The 27,109-nt window shown below is 43.6% G+C and overlaps 1 protein-coding gene across 5 annotated transcripts; it reads left to right on the forward strand.

The window, feature by feature from the left end:
- Positions 1-2,904: 2,904 nt before the first annotated feature.
- On the forward strand, positions 2,905-27,109 carry LOC112253618 (voltage-dependent L-type calcium channel subunit beta-4-like). Of its 5 annotated transcripts, none has more exons than XM_042313389.1 (14): positions 2,905-3,176; positions 5,890-5,973; positions 12,786-12,968; positions 13,305-13,427; positions 15,695-15,822; positions 16,419-16,495; positions 17,250-17,269; positions 17,930-18,010; positions 19,695-19,753; positions 20,173-20,282; positions 20,768-20,919; positions 21,373-21,468; positions 23,282-23,467; positions 23,672-27,109. In XM_042313389.1, exons 1-14 carry the CDS (start codon positions 3,111-3,113, stop codon positions 23,945-23,947), a joined length of 1,641 nt encoding a protein of 546 aa, XP_042169323.1. In that variant the 5' UTR covers positions 2,905-3,110; the 3' UTR covers positions 23,948-27,109. The 5 variants fall into 5 exon arrangements, with proteins under 5 accessions (XP_042169323.1, XP_042169322.1, XP_042169324.1 ...); XM_042313388.1 differs by having other exon boundaries at positions 2,907-3,176; positions 23,669-27,109; XM_042313390.1 differs by lacking the exon at positions 16,419-16,495 and having other exon boundaries at positions 2,910-3,176; positions 17,251-17,269; positions 23,669-27,109.

Consider the following 27,109-nt stretch of genomic DNA (forward strand, 5'->3'; position numbering starts at 1 on the left):
TTCTATGGTGGCAGACTTAAGCCATAGGCTGGAAGTTCAGACAGTCATATTACACTGTGATACATTGGCCTACTTTGCCAGCTTACCTGACAAAAGTTAATTAATCTCAAATCAAATGTTATTGGTCACATACATGTGTTTAGCAGATGTTATTGGTCACATACATGTGTTTAGCAGATGTTATTGGTCACATACATGTGTTTAGCAGATGTTATTGGTCACATACATGTGTTTAGCAGATGTTATTGGTCACATACATGTGTTTAGCAGATGTTATTGGTCACATACATGTGTTTAGCAGATGTTATTGGTCACATACATGTGTTTAGCAGATGTTATTGGTCACATACATGTGTTTAGCAGATGTTATTGGTCACATACATGTGTTTAGCAGATGTTATTGGTCACATACATGTGTTTAGCAGATGTTATTTGTCACATACATGTGTTTAGCAGATGTTATTGGTCACATACATGTGTTTAGCAGATGTTATTGCGGGTATAGCAAAATGCTTGCATTTCTAGCTCCGGCAGTGCAGTAATATCTAGCAAGTAATATCTTACCATTTCACAACAATACACACAATACACACAAATCTAAAGTAAAGGAATGGAATTAAGAATATATAAATATTTAGACGAGCAATGTCAGAGCGGCATAGACTAAGATACAGTAGAATAGAATACAATACAGTATATACATATGAGATGAGTAATACATAGACTAAGATACAGTAGAATAGAATACAATACAGTATATACATATGAGATGAGTAATACATAGACTAAGATACAGTAGAATACAATACAATACAGTATATACATATGAGATGAGTCATGCAAAATATGTAAACATTAAGTGACTAGTGTTGCATTATTAAAGAGGCCAGTGAGTTCAAATCTATGTGTATAGGGCAGCAGCCTCTAATGTGCTAGTGATGGCTATTTAACAGTCTGATGGCCTTCAGATAGAAGATATTTTTCAGTCTCTCGGCCCTAGCTTTGATGCACCTGTACTGACCTCACCTTCTGGATGATAGCGGGGTGAACAGGCAGTGGCTCGGGTGGTTGTTGTCCTTCATTATTGTTTTGGCCTTACTGTGACATTGAGTGCTGTAGGTGTCCTGGAGGGCAGGTAGTTTGCCCCCCCGGTGATGTCGTTGGACAGACCGCACCACCCTCTGGAGAGCCCTGCGGTTGCGGGCAGTGCAGTTGCCGTACCAGGCTGTGATACAGCCTGACAGGATGCTCTCAATTGTGCAGCTGTCAAAGTTCGTGAGGGTTTTAGGTGTCAAGCCAAACTGAGGTTGAAGAGGCTGAGCCTCCTGAGGTTGAAGAGGCGCTGTTGCGCTTTCTTCCCCACACTGTTTGTGTGGGCGGACCATTTCAGTTTGTCAGTGATGTGTACGCAGAGGAACTTGAAGCTTTCCACCTTCTCCACTGCGGCCCCGTCGATGTGGATACGGGGGTGCTCCCTCTGCTGTTTCCTGAAGTCCACGATCAGCTCCTTTGTTTTGTTGACGTCGGGTGAGAGGTTATTTTCCTGGCACCACACTTCCAGGGCACTCTCTTCTCCCTGTAGGCTGTTTCATCAACTGCAAAGTTGCCTAGGAACTAAAATCACGGCTGCCCTACCTGTCGGCTCAATTTTACTCCATCTTACTCCACCACTCCATTAATTACTCCATTACTGGACAAAACAAAGATAAACCCATTTTCCTCAGATCTTAGTGTTTATAACAAACAGTCATTTTCAGCCTTGCAATAAACCAAAAGCATTATTAGATACTCTACTGCCATCTACTGAGTATGGTTCCCATTGTCACAGTCGTCAAACAATACATTTAGCATGGCATTTAAGAGCTTTTGTAATACTGCCCTCTTCTGGCAGAAAGGTTTGGCCTAAATCACCAATATTGGGGGTAAATTTAAGAAAGAAAACCTTCTCTCCAAACCTTCACAGCAACTGCCAAATAAGAAATAAGCTAACAGACTAAAAAAGGAAATCTCCCTAGGCAACATCTCCCAGGGCAATGTCTCCCAGGGCAACGTCTCCCAGGGCAATATCTCCCAGGGCAACGTCTCCCAGGGCAAACACCAGACTAGGCCCTGATCCAGTGCTCTATCTGAGTCAATAGATGGATCAACATAGGAGTGAAATACATTGGATTCAAGGATATGATTTTGTAACAGGAAAAATAATTCAGGCATTACATTTCTACAATACCATTATAGACCTACATTAAACAAAAATAGATGTTTAAATGCACAATCTGAACGATGTTCTATTGATATTGACATTGATTAAGAATTACATGGCTAATGATTTTAGTACAAGTAAGCTAAGTAGGCCTGCACCTACACTATCATAAACAATATATATTGTTGTATTATGAGTCTTTATGCCTATTGTTTGTTTGTCATCCTCAGACATTTGTAAACAATATCTACTCAGGTTAATCTCGTTGGCACTACGGGCACTCCCATCTATAGATGCGCAATAAGCCAGGGGAACAGTTTAGGCTACTTATAGCCTATGTTTAAAACAATCATGTTGATCTCATGGATGGACTGTCAGTCCTTGTATCCATACAAGCTGTCTATGACTTTGAGCATGGTTAGGATACAATTCCACAGCTCTATCTCTCAGTTTTATAGCAAGTGGCAGGGCCGCTTTGGGGCTGAAACAGACAAGGGATTGTCAATTGTTTAGGAAGATGCCTTCGGCAAACCGATAATAATTAGCCTAGTGACAAAATGTACAACTTTTTTCACAAGAATAAACCCACTGACGCGCACAATGGGATTAAATCCCAAAAGACGCTGCTAGCCATATTTTCTCCAGTGAAGATGTAAAGAAAAGTCATCTCCTCTCACTTCCGCTGTAGAGGCTCGAGCGAGTTGCAGTGGCGCGAAGCAGCAGCTGCAGCCAGTGCGCGCGCGCCGTGAGCACCTGTCACAAGGTGAAGAGCAGGACGAGTTGTTCGACTAGTACAAGAGGATATTGCAGGGGCTTGAAGCTGGAGCAAGTACACCACACTCCACCACACTTCCACTGGGCTGGGCCAGAGAGGCAGCAACCACCCATTTGGACCGATGTTCTGGCCGAAATGCAGTCTCGACACATCTACATTCGGAATAAGATCGGCGAGGGCATCCAAGCGACCAGCTTTCAGGTAGGTCACACCAACGGGAGAAGATAGACAGTTACTGTAACTATTCTCCTCAAACAGTTTTGTTTTCAAGCAAAACAACTTTGGCACTTTTTGAATTCCTTGTTTTACTACACACCGTGCCTCATGCTGTTTTGGAATGTTTTATCATACAATCTCAATATTTAGTGTCTAGGCTACTGAATGTTGTTTTAAATCAAAGAAGAGTATCCAAAATATCCTAGCTTCACCTAGTAATTACTAGACTAAGTAATACATGTGCTCTAAGTCACATGTGGTAGATGATGTTGAACAGACAACATGCCCTATTTTATTTGCTGGTTTTATGAAACATGTAACGTGTTATTTCCTGCCCTAGCCTATGTGATTTCTAACCAAGTGTTTTCACCTAATTATGGCCACACCGCAGCAAATGCAATACAAGACAAAGGGACACCCAGTGACTAACGTGACCCAGTTAAGATGGCCCTATTTGGTGTAGATTCATGGGAAAAGTAGGTTCTGATATTTTAATAGTGACATTGCTACTAACTCTGGAGACTTAGCCATAAGTGGAGCAAATCACTGCTAGATAATTAACCTGCCCCTTAGAGGTTCAGGATGGGCCTATATTTGGCCCGTTTAGAGACTTGCTAATGAAAGTCGGAAACAGTGAAAGTCTTCATTATAGATAGGGTTGAACATTTCCGAAAATCTTCCCAAAATCCTCAGGGTTTTCATAAATCCTGATTGGAGGTTTTTGGATTTCTTGCATTTTCCCTCCTGATTCCAGGAATGCTCCAACCAGGATTTTGGGGAAGTTGCCAGAATTTTGCAACCATTATAGATCATTATGTTTCCTTGAATTTCAATGTTATCGTGGACATATTGCTAGCCTACATAACATTACTAGTACTACTACAGATCTACAGTAAGTTACATCTCCTATGTTGGGATGACATTGGCTGGCTAGAGACAGAGTGGGGGGTTGTGATTGGCCTGTAGGTGTCATGTTGCCGCCAGTGTCATGTCTGCCCTATGGGGGGCGATGTCACCGGGCTGCTCTGACAGTTCTCACACTGAGACCCCCCTGCCCCATGCGCACACACACACACACACACGCACACACACACACATAGTCTTCCATAGCCTGACAGGATCACAGAGGGCAAATGCGACAGGAATGTCCTGACATCAATATATAGAATAGATAGACTAATTGATACTCCCAGTTGCTATTAAATAGAACGCTGCGGCCACCAGTGGGGAAAACAACCCATGGTTACCTTGGTTACCCCATTGGTTCACAGGAAAAACTAGACTTATTCAAACACAATTATCTTGTTGTCTGTTTGTTTTAAACAATTACAAAACTACATTTAAAAAAAGTACAACATGTCTAATGATTACTTTTCAACATTGCCTGCTCCGAAGCATTCTCACTACTTAGAAAAACCTAATATTGTAGAACTTCCCTCATCCATCAATCAAATGTATTTATAAAGCCCTTTTTACATCAGCAGATACATACAGAAACCGAGCCTAAAACCCCAAACAGCAAGCAATGCAGATGTAGAAGCACGGTGGCTAGGAAAAACTCCCTAGAAAGGCAGGAACCTAGGAAGAAACCTAGAGAGGAACCAGGCTCTGAGGGGTGGCCAGTCCTCTTCTGGTTGTGCCGGGTAGCGATTATAACAGATTGTTCTCCAAGATGTTCAAACGTTCATAGATGACTAGCAGGGTCAAATAATAATCACAGTGGTTGTAGAGGGTGCAACAGGTCAGTAAATCAGGAGTAAATGTCACTTGGCTTTTCATAGCCGGGCATTCAGAGGTTGAAACAGCAGGTGCGGTAGAGCGAGAGAGTTGAAAACAGCAGGTCTGGGACAATGTAGCACGTTCGGTGAACAGGTCAGGGTTTCATAGCCACAGGCAGAACAGTTGAAACTGGAGCAGCAGCATGACCAGGTGGACTGGGGACAGCAAGGAGTCATCAGGCCAGGTAGTCCTGAGGCATCGTCCTTTGTCGCTAACATTAGCCATGTGACTGAGTGCCAGCTAGCTACCAACCAGAACATTAAGCTATCCAAGACCAACAACACAAATGAATGGACTATAAATTTACAAGTAGTGAGTGGAGATAAAAACGGACTACTAAACAAGTTAAATGTCTTACCTGTGATGAAATGTTATCCACACACACGTGTCGTCTACATGGACACTGGGTCTCCACAATTTCCCACTCTTCCACAGTGAATAGCCTGAAGCCACAGAGGTCTTCTCGCAGGCTCGTTTTCCATACATGGGAGCATTACAAACCATAGGCCAGGATTTTTGTCCTGGTTACTTGTACATTGAACAACACAGCAGCTCTTCAGATTGTTTTGTTATTTCTGTATAACAAAAAAAGTATGACTAAGTTGACTCTTTTACATTGGGGGTCAATGGGAAATACTGTTTTCCCCAATTTGTGGTCATGTTTGAGGGGAGTTCATTCTTATGACATGAATACCGACTCGGAGTACACATACCAAGTTATAGAACAGAATATAATAAAATAGAATACAACTATGTAATATAGGTAAGATGTAACACGGAAAGCAATTCCATCAGCAACTGCTGTCTACTGTACCAATATGTATTGTTGTTTATTTCTGTTCATGTTTGTGTTGTTCTTTAGCTTGATTCCCCTTGAGAAGGACTTGGTTGGTTGTGCTGTTTGTCTGATCCCACACAGGTGAACCGAGGGACCTACTCCAGGCGAAGCCGATTGAAGAGGTCTGATGGCAGCACCACCTCCACAAGCTTCATCCTCAGACAGGTAGGGCCCCTGGGGTTTCCCTAGGTACAGATCTAGGATCCCCTCCCCCAATCCTTAACCATTAGTGGGGGAAATGGAAAACTGACTGAAGATCAGCGTAAAGGGGCAACTTCACCCTATACCACAGGTAGGCTGGGATGGGTTCAATTCCAGAAAGATGATCCCTTCCCAATGTCCTCATTCTCTACCTCTTCACAGATCTGATAGGACTGGATAGGTGAAACTAGCTGGAGCTGTTGCTAGCTTACACCTAGCCATGTCTTCTCGGATCTGTGATGGGGAGTGACCAAGGGCATAGGGGAGTGGACAACGTTCTGGGATGAAACACAACTTTCTGGGATGAGAACCCACACTGACAAGAGAGACAGATTCAGTCACAAACAAACACACTCACACAAGGACACACTTCTTGGAAGCATCTGAGTAGTGCTTTTACATAGCCCAGTTTAATTGAACCATGAATTGGTCCTTGAGACATACTACAGCAGGCAGTTAACATCTAACCAGGATGAGGGAACAGCCAGAGAACAGTCACTGGAAAACCAGTCAACCGTTCAGTCATCCATATGTTGCTGACCTGGGGAAACCAACCAAATCACCTTCATTGTGCAACCCCAGGACAGATCCTTCTAGAGCAGGGGTGGGCAACTCCAGTCCTCCAGGGCCTGATTGGTGTCACACCTTTTCTCCATCCCTAGCAAACACAGCAGATTAATCAAATGTCATTCTAAACTGAAGATCATGTTTAGGTGATTATTAGAGTCAGGTGTGTTAGCTGGGGCAAAACTGTGACACCAATCAGGACCCGAGGACTGGAGTTTCCCACCCCTGTTCTAGAGAGATAGAGAGCAACAGAGTATGCAGGTTGTTTCTCCAACCCCACCCTAACACAGCTGATTCAGCTAATCAAGGAGCTGATGAGCTGCTGATTAGTACAATGATGTTTCATCAAGGCTGGAGCAAAAGCTTACTGTACCTATCTCTCTAGGAGGAGGGTTGGCCAGCACTCATCATTTTGTTATTATTTCATGAACTTATTATGCAGATACACTTACATATATATATTTTTGTAATATAAATACTGTACAAAATATATCTACAGGCCAATGTCTTTATTTCAACTATTTCTACTAGTGTGTCTTTCCATAAGAAGGTCCAGTAGATTTTATGAACCTGCTATTTTCTTATTTGTCTTTTGCCCCTTGTTTATTTTAGAAACACATACACTTAAATAAGCATCGAAATGATAATGTGACTATCAGAATGAAAGCTTACAATTATAACATGCAATACATTGTGGTACAGCAAACCATTTTGGACTAAGTCAATTATATTCTGGTTATCCATTATACTCTATACAGCTCCTTTTGTTTTATATTCTGGTTATATCTGTGGTGCTTAGCCTATACACTGGAAGAGAGAGGGAGAGAGATGGATAGAAAGAAAGAAGGGAGAGAGAGATAGATGGATAGAGAGAAGAGGATAGAGAAAGATGAGGGGAGAGAGAAAGATGGATGATAGAGAGAAGAGGGGAGAGAGAGAAAGATGAGGGGAGAGAGAGAGGGGAGAGAGAAAGATGGATGATAGACAGAAAGGGTGAGAGAGAAAAATATGAGGGGAGAGAGAAAGATGGATGATAGAGAGAAAGAGGGGAGAGAGAGAAAGATGAGGGGAGAGAGAAAGATGGATGATAGAGAGAAAGAGGGGAGAGAGAGAAAGATGAGGGGAGAGAGAAAGATGGATGATAGAGAGAAAGAGGGGAGAGAGATGGAGAGAGAGAAAGAGGAGGCGAGAGAGAGAAAGATATTGTTTATTGTTTATTTCACTTTTGTATATTATCTACCTCACTTGCTTTGGCAATGTTAACACATGTTTCCTATGCCAATAAAGCCCATTGAATTGAATTTAATAGATGGATAGAGAGAGAAAGAGAAGGGGACAGAGAGATGGATGGATAGAGAAATAGATGGATAGAGAGAAAGAGTGGAGGGGACAGAGAGATGGACAGAACAAGATAGATGGATAGAGAGAAAGAGGGGAGGGAGATAGAGAGATGGGTAGAGAGAGAGAATGATGCTGCTGTCATCCCCTCTTCCTATACTCCCTCAGTCAAGGAGAGAGTGTGTGTGCGTCCAAGCTGAGTGGAGGGCAGAACAGCCAATCGGCTTGCTGCACAGCCAATCGACTTGCTGCACATTGGCTTTGTCATCGGGTGCTGATATTGAGGAAGGATTCTCTATGCTGCTCCGTTCGGTGTGTTTGGAAGGGCTGATGAAATGCCAGGATTGGGCTGCCTCTAGGGAGAGCCTCTCTGCTTTATAATGTGAGCCAGTAGCATCCAGGCTCGGGCTAACGCACAACCATCGACCAAGCAGGCCTAGGGGAAACCACGCAGGCCTAGGGGGAAACAAGCAGGCCTAGGGGAAACCAAGCAGGCCTAGGGGAAACCAAACAGGCTGGCTCTGCTACTGCTATTACCCCTTCTCCTCTTCCAGCCGAAAAAGGAGGGATTTATTTTTTACCGTCATCCCTCCATCCATCCTGTGTTCTGTGGTGGCTCCCTCCTCCTCCTCCTGTTCCCCCTCCTCCACTACAGCCTCCTCCTCCGCTCTCTCGTTTTTTTTCCCCCTCTTCCTTTTATTCTTCTAGAGGTGCTTTTGGAAATAGCAGACCTCCATGTATGACAATTTGTACCTGCATGGATTTGAAGACTCGGAGGCGGTAAGTGGTGGGGGGGTTTAGCTTCAGATCGTGTGTGTGTGTGTTTGAGCGTGTGTGTTTGTGTTTGTCGATGGAGGTGGCTCAGCTGTGGTGCACACACAAACACAGGGCTTACTGTAGGTAAGCTGACGGTCTCATGCTGTAGATGGAAGGATCGCGGTCTCCGCTGGGTGGGGGGTTCAATGTAAGGAGAAGACAGAGTCAGACGTGTGTGTGTGCGCGCACACAGTCGTGAGAGTGTAATTAGTGATGATGTGTATAAGAATAAGTAGCAATATGTGTCTGTCAGCATCAGCCCAATGCATCTGAATAGCTGCATCATATCATCAGCACATTTCAATGGCTGATGATAGCTATACAATGTACACTGTAGCCACCCATTTAATGCACAGCACACGTAGGAGCACAAAGATGGAGATAACATTATATAGCGAGAGAAGAGATTGTAAATGTATCCTATATCACAGGGCCGTTTCTCCAAATGTGAGGTTATGATTGTATAATGTATCCTCATATCACAGCCTCTCCAAATGTAGGGTATAGCCCTGCTGCATTTACTGCCTTTGTTTAAAGGGCCAAAGCTTCTATTTTTACACCCGGCAACAGCAGTGTGTTGTATTTCTGCTGCTGAGGACAGAGAGGACAGAGAGGAGCGTGCGTTGTGATGTCATATACTGGAGTCAGATAGACATGAGTCACGTCAGTGCTCCGTTGGAAGCCCGGCAGTCATACAATATGGCCGTGAAGAGATTCTGTACCCCAAAATGCACCCATCTAACTACCCATATACCCCGTTATCCATTTTGTATATATCGGCTGATCAGCAACCGGCTATAATTATTTATTAAGATATATAATGAATATATATAAAGGAACATAGTATTTGTTGAGGGGGGCATGAGAATAAATGTTTACAAAAACACTAGAAGAGCTGGGTGGTAGTAAATGTGTACAAAAACACTGAAGAGCTGGTGTGTGTGTGTGTGTGTGTGTGTGTGTGTGTGTGTGTGTGTGTGTGTGTGTGTGTGTGTGTGTGTGTGTGTGTGTGTGTGTGTGTGTGTGTGTGTGTGTGTGTGTGTGTGTGTGTGTGTGTGTGTGTGTGTGTGTGTGTGTGTGTGTGTGTGTGTGTGTGTGTGTGTGTGTGTGTGTGTGTGTGTGTGTGTGTGTGTGTGTGTGTGTGTGTGTGTGTGTGTGTGTGTGTGTGTGTGTGTGGGGTGTTCTAACAGGGTGTTCTTATAATATACTGTATGTCAGTTGGGTGCTTGTGAGTGCTTCACAAATAGCACACCGTTATAAGACAGTGTGAAAACAGGGAGCTTTTACTATTACTAACAGAAATACTTTGAACAAGAGCCGTGCAGGTTGATTTGTGTCGTGTGTTTGTGCCATAAAGGTTACACCCGGTAAAAAACATTTAAAGATTGTGATTAATAATTAGGCTCATAGTACTTTCATCACAGAACCTTAATGTGATTATGAATTTATATCAACATCTGTTTCTTAATAGCGTTTTAGCGTTGACTCAAGATTTATTTTTTATTTTTTTCAGAGCAATCACTTATTTTTCTAAATAAGCAAACCTCCTCCTCGTTTTTTGTTTCCCAGACCTGGCATTTAGTGATTGGCCCACACAATTCAATAGAGCCCGTGCTGAAGTAAGCCCAAGAAATAGCTTGTCTGTTGTAAAAAGTGCTGTACTATGACTAGCGTCTGTGGATTTTAGCAGACTGCGTTCCTAAAGACTTTCACACACACTAAACACACACACACACACACACACACACACACACACACACACACACACACACACACACACACACACTTGAGTTAATGTTGTTCCCCAATTGGATTATCTTTAGTAGATTCACTCTCTGTTCTCCTAAGGCCAAGGCTTGGGTCAATACTTTAACTCACGCTCCAGTCACAGCCAACCTTCTGGGACAGTTTGCCTTGTGGTTAGAACGTTGGGCCAGTAACCGAAAGGTTGCTGGATCGAATCCCAGAGCTGACAGGGTACAAATCTGTCGTTCTGCCCTTGAACAAGGCAGTTAACCCACTGTTCCTTGGCGCCGAAAGATGTGGCTGTCGATTATGGCAGCCCCCCGCACCTCTCTGATTCAGAGGGGTTGGGTTAAATGCAGAAGACACATTTGAATGCATTCAGTTGAACAACTGACTCCCCCTTTCCCTTCCTGGTCAGTCCGGCTACCTATGGGCCACTGCTCACATATGAGCGTAACTGGTGGTCATGTGTAACCAACTGGTGGTAATGTGTAACCAGTGGTCATGTGTAACCAGTGGTCATGTGTAACCAAGTGGTCATGTGTAACCAGTGGTCATGTGTAACCAACTGGTGGTCATGTGTAACCAACTGGTGGTCATGTGTAACCAACTGGTGGTCATGTGTAACCAACTGGTGGTCATGTGTAACCAACTGGTGGTCATGTGTAACCAACTGGTGGTCATGTGTAACCAACTGGTGGTCATGTGTAACCAACTGGTGGTCATGTGTAACCAACTGGTGGTCATGTGTAACCAACTGGTGGTAATGTGTAACCAGTGGTCATGTGTAACCAGTGGTCATGTGTAACCAACTGGTGGTCATGTGTAACCAACTGGTGGTCATGTGTAACCAACTGGTGGTCATGTGTAACCAGTGGTCATGTGTAACCAACTGGTGGTCATGTGTAACCAGTGGTCATGTGTAACCAACTGTGGTCATGTGTAACCAAGTGGTCATGTGTAACCAGTGGTCATGTGTAACCAACAGTGGTCATGTGTAACCAACTGTTGGTCATGTGTAACCAGTGGTCATGTGTAACCAGTGGTCATGTAACCAACTGGTGGTCATGTGTAACCAACTGGTGGTCTGTGTAACCAGTGGTCATGTGTAACCAACCAGTGGTCATGTGTAACCAACTGGTGGTCATGTGTAACCAGTGGTCATGTGTAACCAACTGTTGGTCATGTGTAACCAGTGGTCATGTGTAACCAACCGGTGGTCATGTGTAACCAGTGGTCATGTGTAACCAACTGGTGGTCATGTGTAACCAACCAGTGGTCATGTGTAACCAGTGGTCATGTGTAACAACTGGTGGTCATGTGTAACCAGTGGTCATGTGTAACCAGTGGTCATGTGTAACCAGTGGTCATGTGTAACCAACTGGTGGTCATGTGTAACCAACTGGTGGTCATGTGTAACCAACTGGTGGTCATGTGTAACCAGTGGTCATGTGTAACCAGTGGTCATGTGTAACCGGTGGTCATGTGTAACTGGTGGTCATGTGTAACCAGTGGTCATGTGTAACCAGTGGTCATGTGTAACCAACTGGTGGTCATGTGTAACTGGTGGTAATCAAACATCTGGGCAATCAAGTCTCAGGCAGTGCTAGCTCATCACAAGACATGCTCTTCCTGGTACAATAGTGCCCCCAAGATAATTAAAAATAAACTGCAGTCATCTCAGAATATATTAGTCAGGATTATTCTGAAACTTCCAGCACGTACTCATCTTGACCATTCCCACTTTGAAGGCCTCCGATAGGTCAAAGTGGAGGAGAGAGTCTCTCAGATTAAAGTGAGTCTCGTACATCAGTTTGTCCACAGACCCAACAGTATTGTCCCCAGGTACCTATTTAACTACTTTAACTTAGTCCAGGATAACCGTAACTATTCTACTAGAAGGAGTGAAACTGACGTTGTTCTTTTTAGATGTAATAGTGGTATTAAATAGTGGTATTTGTACTCAGCTGCCATTCTTTGAAATAGTCTTCCAAATCATTTGAAACTATAACCTCCATGGGCAGTTTCAAGTTCTCACTGAAAAAAGTCTCAAAAGTGACCTTTAGTACGTGGGTGAGAAGAGTAGAAAATGCCCCCCCATTTAAAAAAAAATCTATCAATCAATTCCAAATCACCTCACCTCTGTTTAGTAAGATGAACTGGATACAGTTACAGAGCATTATGGGTACCATAGAACGTCATCCTACAACCTCCTCCACCTGGTGACGTCCTGGTGACGGTGACGCTGGCTGTGTGATCATAGTGACAGCTGCTGTCTTCCTGTCTGTCCCTGTCCTGTTGTATTTCAGGGCTCAGCTGATTCCTACACAAGCAGACCATCGGACTCAGATGTCTCTCTGGAGGAGGAGCGGGAGGTGCCGGGGCAGGTCCAGGGCCAGAGCCCGAGCCAAGGGGGCCCGGGGACCCAGGCCCCGGCCCAGACCCGAGAGCAGAAGGAGCAGCAGGCCACCGTGCAGCTGGAGAGAGCCAAGGTGAGACCCAGAGAGAGAGATACCTCACTAGGTTGTGTTCAGTAAGGATAAAACATTTTTTTAAAGTTTTAAGTGAAATATGAGGGTAGTACCTGGACTTGTGCAGCAAGAAGACTGTACGGATGGTAGAAGGGTTATGCCACAATTGGCAAAGAAGCAGATGTAAGGATCTGTTATAGCACCCTTATATTGTATGACATTTGCTTATAAATGTAGGCATTATAAAGGGTTTATGAAGGCTTTATTAAGCCTTGTAAGCCATAGTTTGTTCATGTGAACTGAAGTTCATACTTTGCGGCTCTCTGACTGACCCTTGTCCCTCTCTCTCTCCCAAAGGCTAAAGCCGTGGCCTTTGCTGTGAAGACCAACGTCAGCTACTGTGGAGCATTGGACGAGGACGTGCCGGTGCCAGCAACCGCCATCTCATTCGATGCTAAGGACTTCCTTCACATAAAGGAGGTAATGTTTTTTTGTCACAAGAGGCAAGGTTGAACTGTGGCACACGATCAACCAGATTTTGATAAAATACATTTGTGAAGTACTTTTCAATGTCAAATGATTTAGGTCAGAGTGTGCAGTTTTCGGACTATACCATTTTACCAGACAAGCTAGATTAAGCATAGCAATCAGAATCAGTGGAGGCTGTTGAGGGGAGGACGGCTCAGAATAATTGCAAATGGAATGGTATAAAACACCTGGAAACCATGTGATTGATGTATTTCATACCATACCTCTCATTTCACTCCAGCCATTATCATGAGCCTGTCCTCCCCAATTAAGGTGCCACCAGCCTCCTGAATTTGATATGCATTTGACCCAGGGCCGTTATCAACCACTATTACAACAGTGTTGTGACTTGACTTTAACATTAATCTGAAGACATTTATCTAATTACCTAACTATGTTTAATTGTTATCTGATGAAATTAGTCATGTAACAATTAACTCATTAGGATCTGGGGCACCACGAGAGCGGTTCTTTAAAGAGTTTCCATTTACCGAATTAAACACTGAAGGTCTTTACCTATCACATCTATAAACAATGAACTTATTAATCATAACCTCGTATCATATCATCATTCTGAACAGTCGTAACCTCCATGCATCTGCAAAAAGCCCAGCCTAACTTATGATTCAGTACTACACAAATTGGTTAAATTATTTATTTACTAGCTAATTAAATGAGAACACAGGATAAACATACACACTTTGCATCGGTTATTGACTGGAAACCTAATACGCTCAAAACAGGTCCCTAGCGGAATGACAACAACGTGGCTGCTTGTTCCAAAAGAGATGGAGGGAGAGGGGGGGACAGAGACACTTAACATTGGTACTTTCAGAAACTACTCTTACTTACAGTAACCATATGCTTTGCACATGACCCGCCGCCTGCTTGGTTTGCTGGATCTCTCGGTGGACATGGTCGACTTGCAAAAGGAGTTGGGCCTTTTTGTGACATGCTTTTAAGGCTCTGATTTTCCAAAAGGGTTCCAACAAGTCTTCTACTGTTGTTCTTCTTTGTAGTTGTCTGGTATCCGGTGACTTGTCGTGCAGTCCTGCACAGAACTACACAGTTTATTTTCCTTACATTCGATATTGAAGATGCTTCTTTGAAGATAGGCTAGCCAGCCATGTCGATGGTTCCCATTGGGGTGATGAGAGTAGCATAATATGATGGTTTGAGCAGAGTAGTATAATGGTCCTACTTAAATTCGCTTTCGAAGACACTTTACTTAGGACAGCTAATCAACCGTACCAGTGATTGTCCAGGAGGTGACTATCGTCTCTACCTTGTGTTGATAGTCACAGTTCAAACCACTTTAAACGTAAAGCTGCAGCTTGACGCTTTTCTGGTCTATTATGTTCATTTATATAGTTTGTTGCGAAAGGGGTGGTTCCGTCATGCTGACCCGCTCTCTGACCTCACTCGGGGGCATTACTTGTCATTTGTACAAAGTTGTGTAAAACAATGATCTCATATAGCTTCTTGAATCACATCCCTCTCTTAACAAAAACACGTATCATTTTTTATATTACATGCACAACGCATATTATGGAAACTTCATACATGTCGTGGGTTTACTTTCCAAGTTACAGTATTTCCTTTCTAACATTTTTAATGACATCACAAAATAACAAACAAAATGACATTAGTGTTCTATATATCACCTCTGACCATTCCCCACGTTCTATGTTAGAAATATTGTTCCAGTAGTTGCTTTTGCACATGTTAGAATTTCAGCGGGAAAAAGGTCTGTTGAGACAAAGCACAACCCTATGGTGAATTTGGAGAGGGAGACCTAAATCTTTAAAACAGGACTTGAGTTGTTAATCCCGTCTAGTTCTTTCCTCCCGCCCACTGCGGATGAGAGGGGGTCTGACCTATTTGGATTCTCGTGGACAGTCATGACAACAGCAAGGCATATACACTGAATTTAGTACCTGTGTTCTGAAACACACTCACTGTCTGTTCAAACTAGATAAAACTGCTTATTTCCTTATGTTCATGCCATTTTGGCTGCATTTAGATAGGCAGCCCAAATCTGATCTTTTCTTCCACTAATTGGTCTTTTGACCAATCACATCAGATCTTTCACATCAGATCTTTTTCAGAACTGATCGGATTGGTCAAAAGACAAATTAGTGATGAAAAAAAATCAGAATTGGACTGCCTGTTTAAACATACTGAAACTGATTTTTCAACCACACCCCCAACCCATCCAGAAGTTCAACAACGACTGGTGGATCGGCCGGCTGGTCAAGGAGGGCTGTGAGATCGGCTTCATCCCCAGTCCCCTAAAGCTAGAGAACATCCGCATCCAGCAGGAACAGAAGAGAGGGCGAGTCCAAGGGTAAGGCAGCCCATCACCAGTCCTCTCTCGCTCAGTCAGAGACCTTGTTACCCAGGGAAGGGGGTTAGGAAGGGGCCAGCAGTGCTATGTTCAGTTTAGTAAAACTGATTCGGTTATGACAAATTAGTCAAATTAGTACAACTCATTTGGTTATAAATGTGCTTATGATGTGTTATAAAGAGGATACTCATAGGAAGTGTTACAGATCATTTAGAATAATTACATTTCTCTCCATCCATATCCAGAATAGAACAACCTAAATATTTATAAGGTCTCTGACCTTAATAATCAGTAATGCTTTGGTTCTTCTAGCGACCTAGCTGCTCTGTGTTTAATCGCTCTGGAAGCTCCCGTCACCAGTGGTTTGTCTCGTGTGTGTACTAGCCTTCAGAGCCATTCGCTGCACTAGGCCTGTTCAGTTTTAACACTAATTCAGCGTAATGAGAGGACTAGACTTGGGATGAGTTGGGAGGCTCACCTCGAGTCCTTCATTCACCCTATAAGGCCTGGATTCTGCATTTAGAACCCCGTCGCCGTTCGCCACATTAATTCTGTGATTCTTGTGTTTCTTTTTATCTCCCTCTTGTCTTTTCCAGTAAGTCTGGAGGCAATTCTTCCTCAAGTGTAGAGGATGAGGTGTCCGCCTCGATCAGACCCCTTATCTCTTCTGCAGGTGAGAGCCTCTTAGACATGATGGGGGGACGTTGTCCGCCCCTACTGGCCCTCCGCTAGGTTAGAGAAGAACTAGACAATTTTGTCAAGGCAACATGAGACGTAGAGCCTCCATAGAACCTAAGATAAATGATTCCCAGCGGGCAAAACTGGTTGCAACAACGTCATTGTGACGTCTTTTTGTGACATCATGGTCAAGTTGTATTATGGTTGTAAAAGGACGTTTTTTTGGACGACTTTTTAGCAATCAGAGAAAGACGTCTTTAACTGGTTGTAATCTGAACAGATACCAAGTATGAAAGTTTACAGAAATCCAGTTATCAGAATACCAGTTTACAACCAGAATATGATGCCATTATAACATCCCATACCAACTTTTGCCTGCTGGGTTGTGGATCCATAGAGTGTATATATATATAGTGTATTCTCCCATCCTCTTCCTCCAGTTGAGGACTGCAGGCGCTCTGAGACTTGGCTTACCACAGGGTGAACCCATCGACAAGACTTTGACCCCCCCTGAACTTCAGTCATGTGACTTTGTGAATATGCCTCATAGGATATTAGGATCATGTTTATATGTTTGATGATGAATCTAAAGGGTATATGTTTATTTCATGTGTCAGTTATAATCCTCGGTTGAATCACATTCTGATCATCACAGGATCATCAGGTCTCTGACCTGACAAGTTATGGTGACTTATGATACAATACAATACTACAAGACATTGACAATTCTGTTTTGTTTTACTTCACAGGAAAGCAGAAACAAAAAGTGGTAAGTGGGTGATGGTAAAACCAAACTGTCTCCATCAACTATAGCTGTCTACATTACAATAGTACAGTGCACATCCTACATCCCTTCTAACATCCCATCCTACATCCCATCCTACATCCCATCTAACATCCCCTCTAACATCCCCTCTAACATCCCCTCTAACATCCCGTCTATCATCCCATCTAACATCCCGCCTAACATCCCTCTAACATCCCCTCTAACATCCCCTCTAACATCCCTTCTAACATCCCTTCTAACATCCCGTCTATCATCCCCTCTAACATCCCCTCTAACATCCCCTCTAACATCCCTTCTAACATCCCTTCCCATCTAACTTCCCATCTATCATCCCACTCACTGACTTGCCTAGTTAAATAAAGGTAAAGAAAACAACAACATTTGAAATAGATTTGAGTCAGATTGTGCTGTCCCAATGATCCATACATCCCATACTGTGGTGTGCATCGATCCCATTTTATTACTGTGGGAAAATCTCAATTGCATTTCCTTGACTCCTTGCGTCCTCTCTCCTCATCTCATTCTCAAAACCCATTGGATGAGAAGGTAAAAGGTCCCTCCCCTCTGACTTCTCATCCAATGGGTTTTGAGTAGAGGCCCCCTCCCCCCTGCTCCACTGATTCCTTTGTTACTTTGTTACAGACTGAACACGTCCCCCCTTACGACGTGGTGCCATCCATGAGGCCTGTGGTGCTGGTGGGGCCCTCCCTCAAGGGCTATGAGGTAAGCAGCAGCAGCGGCGGCCATCGAGTCACATGATCATCCTCTGACTCCTCCCATGGGGCCCATCCTAGAGCTCCCATTGGTGGAATGACATTAACAGTGCATCATGTTAAAGGATTGTTGTTGCGGCTGTCATGATCACATCTCATTGAGAGAAGATCTCCTCATGGCTGGATGATGTTTCTATTGACTTCATGTTTATAATCATTCATGTTTATATGCAGGCAATGGTTTTCTGATGTTGTGTTGACACAGGCCTGTTAGAGCTCTACTAGAGTCTATATTTAGACTGCTGAGTGAGGTGCTTTGTTGATGTTTTTTCTAGTCATTCTCAGAACACCATAGTACAGGGAGTTTCTTTCCTCTCCTCCCCTCTTCCTCTCGCTCTCTCTCTTTCTCTCCCTCCTTGCATGGAGGATACACAATCAGTCGCCTCATCCCACAGTGTGCTCTGTTGCCACGGTAACAACCTTCTGGGTGCAAACGCTCAGCATCAGAAGTAGAGTAACGTTTGAAATTAGAAAGAGAGGAGAAGAGAGAGAAGAAGAGAGAGGAGGGATAGAGTAGAGAAAGGAAAGAAGGGAGAGAAGAGAGAGGAGAGGAAAGAGAAGAGAGAGGCGAGAGGAGAGATAGAGAAGAGAGAGGAAAGAGAAGAGAGAGTAGAGAGGAGAACCCCTGGAAGCAGCATCACTGTGTGTCTAGACTAGACTGCTGTTAAACCAGCCACTAAAGGATCTTTGTATAGGCCACCATCCTTACTGGCAGGCCTCTGACCAGTTCCATGATACCATGTAACTTCAGTCATTTCAGGAGATCCATTTTAGACTGAAATTAGTCTATTGTTGACTATGAGGATTTTCCATTGCATTTCAGGAACATAATATGAATCTATCTAGTGAGTTGACTGATAGTGACTTGCCTAGTTAGATAAAAAATGTAATATCATGGAATTGACCCCAAATCCTGCTTCCCAATTGCACTCATCCAGTAGAAGTTGTAGTTGTTTAGTATCAGGGTAGAACTCTATTAAATGAAATAGCATGTTTGATATGATTTTCAGTATCCCCCTGTCAAATTACTGAATATCAGAACTACTACAATAGAATTGTTAGAATGATAAATGGTTTGTTGCACGTAGGCTGTCGTCATGGGACATCTTAGCACCATGTGCTCTGGCCATGAGGAACACCCAGTTGATCAATTCTTTCCCAGGAAGTTTGCTTGATGTCATGGCTGTTAGAGTTAAATGTTCTCTTTTTTAACCATACTCTCTTTCTCTCTCTGTCTCTCGTTGTCTCCCTCTCTGTCTCTCTCTCTTTCTCCCTCTCTCTCTCTTTCTCCCTCTCTCTCTCTTTCTCCCTCTCTCTCTCTGTCTCCCTTTTCTCCCTCTCTTTTTCTCTCTCTCTCTCTTTGTCTCTCTCTCTCTCTGTCTCTCTTTCTCCCTCTCTCTCTCTCTCTCTCTGTCTCTCTCTGTCTCTCTTTGTCTCTCTCTCTCTCTGTCTCTCTCTCTCTCTCTCTCTTTCTCTCTCTGGCTCTCTCTGTCTCTCTTTGTCTCCCTCTCTCTCTCTGTCTCTCTCTCTCTCTCTGTCTCTCTCTTTCTCACTCGTTCTCACTCTCTCCCAATCTCTCTCTCTCTCTCTCTCTCTTCACTATTTCTCCTCTTTTGGCTTCTCTTTCTCCACAGGTGACGGATATGATGCAGAAAGCACTCTTTGACTTCCTCAAGCATAGATTTGACGGCAGGTAAAATGAAAGCGTGCTCTTCCTTTTTATTTTTGTATTTTGTCTGTTTATTTTTAAACTCGGTTCCACTCAAATGAGTGGCCTTATGAAGCCCTTCGAGATAGATTGGCCTCGAAATGCACATGGAATAGATCTTCAGTAAAGGACTGTCTGCAAAATAAGGTTTACAGTATTTTATCCACTGAATGCGGCAGGGTAGCCTAGTGGTTAGAGCATTGGACTAGTAACCGAAAGGTTGCAAGTTTGAATCCCCGAGCTGACAAGGTACATATCTGTTGTTCTGCCCCTGAACAGGCAGTTAACCCACTGTTCCTAGGCCGTCATTGAAAATAAGAATTTGTTCTTAACTGACTTGCCTAGTTAAAAATATATATATTTTAAAAAATGCCTAAATTGGTGTCTTTGTTTGACCATTTCAGGATATCTATCACACGAGTCACAGCAGATATATCATTAGCCAAGAGGTCTGTTCTGAATAACCCCAGCAAGCGGGCCATCATCGAGAGATCAAACACCAGGTCCAGTTTAGGTATGTACCTCCATAATGTATCTATTTTACTGTAGGAGTCTTTTGGGTTTGCCTTGTGGATCGAAGACTGTTGCCTACTCTTCTCTGTAGCTAGCATCTCTATGAGACCCGGCTAAAGAAGAATGATTTAGCTTGATTGAGCTTACCTCCCACAATGGAATCAATGGAATAGTCCCAAAAGTGCAAACTCCGCCCATCTGGCTCTCCAGACAGGCTCAATCAAATGCTCAACGTATTCATTGGCTTACATTCCAGTGTCCATACTAGACATACTAGACACCACTTGAATGAATCAATGTATTGGGAATGCAATGAAGGAATGGGAGTCGGTGTGTACCGTTTGTTTACGTATATATAGTGTACTAGGCTGACTGTTTTCAGTGTGTAGGATTCTTGTACGGTGATGCCAAAGTAAAATGTCCATCCTGAATGGACAATAAAGTTGTATTCTAAAGTCTTGTGCTGTTTCCATCCTGTTCCCCAAGCGGAGGTGCAGAGTGAGATAGAGAGGATCTTTGAGCTGGCCCGGTCCCTACAGCTGGTGATCCTGGATGCAGACACCATCAATCACCCAGCCCAGCTGCTCAAGACCTCGTTGGCTCCCATCATCGTCCATGTCAAGGTCTCCTCGCCCAAGGTAGGGACTGGAGGGTCATGTGATTTGAAACACATCCATGTCTACTATAGGTAATGATACTATTATATGACCAGGAAGCAGACACATCATCTAAAACAACTCACAGAACCGTCAACATTGTCAATTATACAGTACGCTATAACCTACTGAGCCACTGGGACCTTTTGAAAATGAATGTCAACATGCTTAGACTCTGATTGGTTTATCAGTGGAGGGCTTTTAGAGTTATACATGTGTATTGTTATCAGACAAATACACTTTAATCTATCAAACGGATTAGTAATTTATTTTAAATGATTCTATTTGACCGGTTTGCCTGGTTAAAGATGTGAAAAGCAGTGTTCCCGTAAAAAACGTGTGTAGATATAACAATACGTTAGAAAAAGAGCAGGACCATTTGAACAGAGGTCTGACACTATCTAACACACATTTAAATGTCTTCCCACCGTCTAGGTTCTGCAGAGGCTGGTCAAGTCCAGAGGGAAGTCCCAGAGCAAGCATCTGAACGTACAGCTGGTGGCAGCTGACAAACTGGCCCAGTGTCCTCCGGTGAGTGACTCTCTAACAGCATGTTGTCTCTTTAATCTACACCACCCAGCATACTGTCTCTTTTAATCTACACCACCCAGCATACTGTCTCTTTAATCTACACCACCCAGCATACTGTCTCTTTAATCTACACCACCCAGCATACTGTCTCTTTAATCTACACCACCCAGCATACTGTCTCTTTTTATATCTTTAATCTACACCACCCAGCATATACTACTGTCTCTTTAACCCAGCATACTGTCTCTTTAATCTACACCACCCAGCATACTGCATCTGTCTCTTTTACACCACCCAGCATACTGTCTCTTTAATCTACACCACCCAGCATACTGTCTCTTTTTACACCACCCAGCATACTGTCTCTTTAATCTACACCACCCAGCATACTGTCTCTTTAATCTACACCACCCAGCATACTGTCTCTTTAATCTACACCACCCAGCATACTGTCTCTTTAATCTACACCACCCAGCACTGTCTCTTTAATCTACACCACCCAGCATACTGTCTCTTTAATCTACACCACCCAGCATACTGTCATACTGTCTCTTTAATCTACACCACCCAGCATACTGTCTCTTTAATCTACACCACCCAGCATACTGTCTCTTTAATACACCACCCACACCACCCAGCATACTGTCTCTTTAATCTACACCACCCAGCATACTGTCTCTTTAATCTACACCACCCAGCATACTGTCTCTTTAATACTGTCTCTTTAACCACCCAGCATACTGTCTCTTTAATCTACACCACCCAGCATACTGTCTCTTTAATTACACCACCCAGCATACTGTCTCTTTAATCTACACCACCCAGCATACTGTCTCTTTACTGCATACTGTCTCTTTAATCTACACCACCCAGCATACTGTCTCTTTAATCTACACCACCCAGCATACTGTCTCTTTAATCTACACCACCCAGCATACTGTCTCTTTAATCTACACCACCCAGCATACTGTCTCTTTATACTGTCTCTTTAATCTACACCACCCAGCATACTGTCTCTTTAATCTACACCACCCAGCATACTGTCTCTTTAATCTACACCACCCAGCATACTGTCTCTTTAATCTACACCACCCAGCATACTGTCTCTTTAATCTATACCACCCAGCATACTGTCTCTTTAATCTACACCACCCAGCATACTGTCTCTTTAATCTACACCAACCATTGCTCCTTTTCAAGGTGTCTTCTTTCTACATGAACCTCCAACAATGTCTCCCTGTGATTGCTTGAGGTTGATTCAAGACAGGGCCATTGAAAAGGTCTATTAACAATCAAGTGACAAAATGACAATATTCAGTTTGTGTGACTGACTGGGGTTTGAACCCAGGTTTTCTGTGAAGGTCAAAACAGCCTAGGCATTAGTTTAGGGAGCTAACAAGTCAGCTCAGCTCTAATGCCACGTTACTCATCATGCGAGCCTGTTTCACCAAACCCTCTCTCTCACTCCATCTTTCACTCCCTCCATCTATCTCCCTCTCTCACTCCCTCTCCATCTCCCACTCTCACTCCCTCTCCCCCCTCACTCTCTCCAACTCCCTCTCCCTCTCTCACTCCCTCTCCATCTCCCTCTCTCACTCCCTCTCCCACTCTCACTCCCTCTCCCACCTCACTCCCTGTCCATCTCCCTCTTTCACTCCCTCTCTCCCCTCTCTCTCTCTGTCCCTCTCTCTCACTCACTCGCCCTCACTAACTCACTCTCCATCTCCCTCTCTCCCTCCCTCTCTCTCTCTGTCCCTCTCTCTCACTCACTCGCCCTCTCTCACTCTCTCCCTCTCTTCACCCCCTCTAACAGGAGATGTTTGACATCATCCTGGATGAGAACCAGTTGGAGGATGCGTGTGAACACTTGGCTGAGTATCTGGAGGCCTACTGGAAGGCCACACACACCTCCATGGCCACGCCGCTCAACCCCCTGCTGGGACGCAACCTGGGCCCCACCGCCCTCACTCCTTACCCCACCACCATCTCTGGACTGCAGGTTGGTCATCAACAGATAGCTACAGCGCTATGGGGTTAAAGCGACATTACACTCCAAAATCAAAGTTTGTCCAAAAATGTTGAGTTTGGAGTGTGATGTCCCTTTAAGGGGAGACAGTTAATTGTCCTCAGTTAGATGAGTTGATTAGTGCCCAGTGTAACATACAGAAATGTAACAAAAAGGGGTTGTTTGTGTGTGTATGAGGTGAACCAGCAGACTCAAAGAATAAGACAACACAGCAACCACACGGGAGACCACTCCACGCCCAACGAGCGTCGCAACCTAATGACCGCCGACGAGAACTACCACAACGAGCGGGCGCACAAGGGACGCAACCGCATGTCGTCAGGCTCACAGCACAGCCGAGACCAAGACCCGTACCACCAGGACTACCAGGACCCCTACCAAGACTCCTACAAGCCCCACCGCAACCGCTCCTCCCCGGGCAGCTACAGCCACGACTCCCGGCACAGGCTTTGAGCCCGAATGACGTCCCAGCTTCACAACCCTTATAGGCCTCAAGTCAACTCTCTGGTGGCAACAGAGTCAAAATGGTTCCCGTTCAAAATATTGTGTCCAATTCTGTTGTTTTCGATTATTTGTTTTACTTCAGGCGTTAGATGAGGAGTAGTCCCGCCCTCCTGAACAAAACCTCCAATCACCTCTCATTCCCATTCTGTCTCTCAGTCTTGCCTTGGCACTGGCAGGGACCCCTGTTAAGCAATGTGGTCAGGATGAGGAAGAAGGACATGATGCTAATGCTACATAACTGAGTTAATACAACTCATATGACTGAGTTGCTTTCCCTCACAAGGGGACTTTCCTAGTTCCTGTGTTCCCCACACAAAGAGATGGGTGGAATAGGAAAGCAGTATGAGATTGAGATTTGGACTTTGCTAAGCTAACAACAAGCTAAGCTATTTTAGCTAGCGTGGTTAGATTGTGGGTACATGTGTACCCACAACCCCCCCCCCCTCCCATGAGTCGCCATAGCAAGTGGTGGAGTCACTGCTGAAAGCTGGTAGTCTTACCAAGAGTCCCCAGACTGTTCAGTTGTTTGCATGCTGACTGAGAGAGTTTCGCTAGTATCGTCAATATATTCACTTACAGTACATGTCTGTTGTCATGGGGAGTTGTATACGTAGACCTGCCCCACCATGACTGGCAGTGGTATTTTTCCAGACCTTTACTGATTCCTGAGAGGAGCATGTGGAGTATTTGGTTGTTTTGTTAACAAGTGCTTTCACATGTCAGATACTGTATGTGCCATTTGAACACCTGTCTAGCTTGGCCTTTCTTCGGCAGCAGTCGATACTTTGCATATCTCAGTATTTTTCCCTACTCTGATTCGGTTGTGTCAGAGACTCATAGAGGTATTATAACAAGAAGCAGGGGTGTCAAACAATCAGAGTTCGCCTCATCTCTGGCCAGCCTCGAGATTGGTTGACCGTCCATGCTGCTTCCTGTGTTTCTCTCTGGCCAGTCTCGTGATTGGTTGACCGTCCATGCTACTTCCTGTGTTTCTCTCTGGCCAGCCTCGTGATTGGATGACCGTCCATGCTACTTCCTGTGTTTCTCTCTGGCCAGCCTCTTGATTGGATGACCGTCCATGCTGCTCCACTAACGTTGGATTGTGTCTTCCCAGGGTCCTTTGCATCATGATCATTGATTCTCTGTGTAGCTGGCATGTTTTCCCTGACTTGAAAAAGTAATGCTCCCTTTGGTAGTCATATCCCTGTGTAAAATAGAGGGTGTGTAAGGAGGGAGAGCACACATTGGTGCAAAATAGGTGCAGTCTAATTACTTGAGAGTGGGTTATCTGAACTTTTGGGGGGTATTTAAATACATGAACATGGAAATGGAAGAAATTAATTTGGTTAGTTTATTTCTAGCAACAATTTTTCTTCAGTAATTGTGGGTTTTTGGAGTTTTTGTTGAGATGAGAAGCATGCAGTTGTACCCAAGGGGGTTCGGTGACTAGTTGCATTGGCTCGCCGATCCAATGCCTAGGCTTTAGTTTAGTGGGCTAATAGACACTTCTGGCGTGCAGGAGGCCCGGGTTCGAACCCGGTCGGTCACAGAGACACAACCACCCTCCAGGACCAGGGTTTTCCCTGCGGTGGATAGGTCATCTAAACTGGAGCTTTTACCATGATGGAGATGGTGGACCCTCCCTGTGCATCCTGGGAGAGTGAGTTCTTGGGGCAGCGTATTCTGAGACATTGTTAGAGAGATGTGCAGAGTTAAGTTGTTATAGCTGTCTTTTAGTGTAATTCCCTCCAATAGAGTCGAGGTACTGTAGTGACATTTGTAGCACCCGCAGCAGGTGGTGCCTTAACATTCTAGAGCCAGTTGATTTCCTTGCTCATATCTATGTCTCTTATGCTAGTTTGTTCACTGACTGAAAACAATAGACTGCAAAACGAAGAAGAAGAAAAAGAATACAAGTACATCTGCTGTTGTTTATGAGCATGCTTCTCTGTCATATTGTGATTCAGGCCAAAGTGAGTGTTGGCTGATTGAATGGGGAGTTACTCACTGTTCATTAAAAAACAGAAGAACCAGAACTAAGATTCAGCTCTGTTGCTTGAGACAATCAGAGGGATTTTCTAGCCCATTGACCTCTGTCCCACCAGAGTCCCAGACCAGTCTGTGAGGGTTTGGTAACTTAAGGTTCGGTTACTGCTACTGGGTGTAGCATGTCTTAGCCCTTTTTGAAACATTGGGGGATCTCCTTTTCTATTAACAATTAATTAACTGAATTCCAATAGATTTTCTGAATTGACTGGAAATGAAAATTTACCTCTCTCTTTTTCCTATGAATGCCCTGGAAAGAAAACATTTGTTCTTTGAATGGTGTAGATATAATTTCTAAAGGTCTCTGTTACTGATCTGAAAAAAAAAGCACGTGTCCTGTACTCTTCTTTTGTCTTCTTGTAAGAAATTAAGAGGCTACATTTTTGCCTCTAAATTAAGTTGAATTACAATTCTCATTATTTGATTAAATAACAATGGGTTTAAACTCAACCAGACCATTTAAAACAGTTAAATGTTTTTTTCTTTGGTAAAAATGTACAAAAAATAAGAAAAAATCAAAAATGTATCTCAATATAGGAAAAAGTAAAAGATACATTTTTGCTGGTGATTATTTTTATAATAAATACATACATGTACATAATGTCTTTGAGAGATGCTATTTGCTGTATACTTGCATTCTCATTAAAAAACTACGATCCTCGACGGGACAACTTGGAACAACAAACGTTTCGGTATACAAAAATGTCAGTATACTAAAGTTTCAGTAATGTGCAATACAAAAAGCATGCTGTTTTAAAATGAGGAAATTCCATGTACTATGCAACCGCAACCATGTACATCGCTTCATGCTGTGACTAATTCTCCAACTGTCCTTTTCCAAGCAGCTTCATCAGAACTCTTTAAGGACATTTTGTGTTGATACTTTTTGTGGAAGACGAACAACTCAACGGCTAATGCGGTATTGCATGAATAATGTACCAATTAAATTTATTAAAACGAATGAAAATAAAATCATGTGAAACGCGAGATGATTGTGTCAAAGGCGAAGCTAGAAGTAACTTTAAAAGTTTTCTTTTACAAAATAAAAGAGTCGTTCTACAACAA

This window comes from Oncorhynchus tshawytscha, unplaced genomic scaffold (assembly GCF_018296145.1).
Source record: "Oncorhynchus tshawytscha isolate Ot180627B unplaced genomic scaffold, Otsh_v2.0 Un_contig_7894_pilon_pilon, whole genome shotgun sequence".
Lineage (NCBI taxonomy): Eukaryota > Metazoa > Chordata > Actinopteri > Salmoniformes > Salmonidae > Oncorhynchus > Oncorhynchus tshawytscha.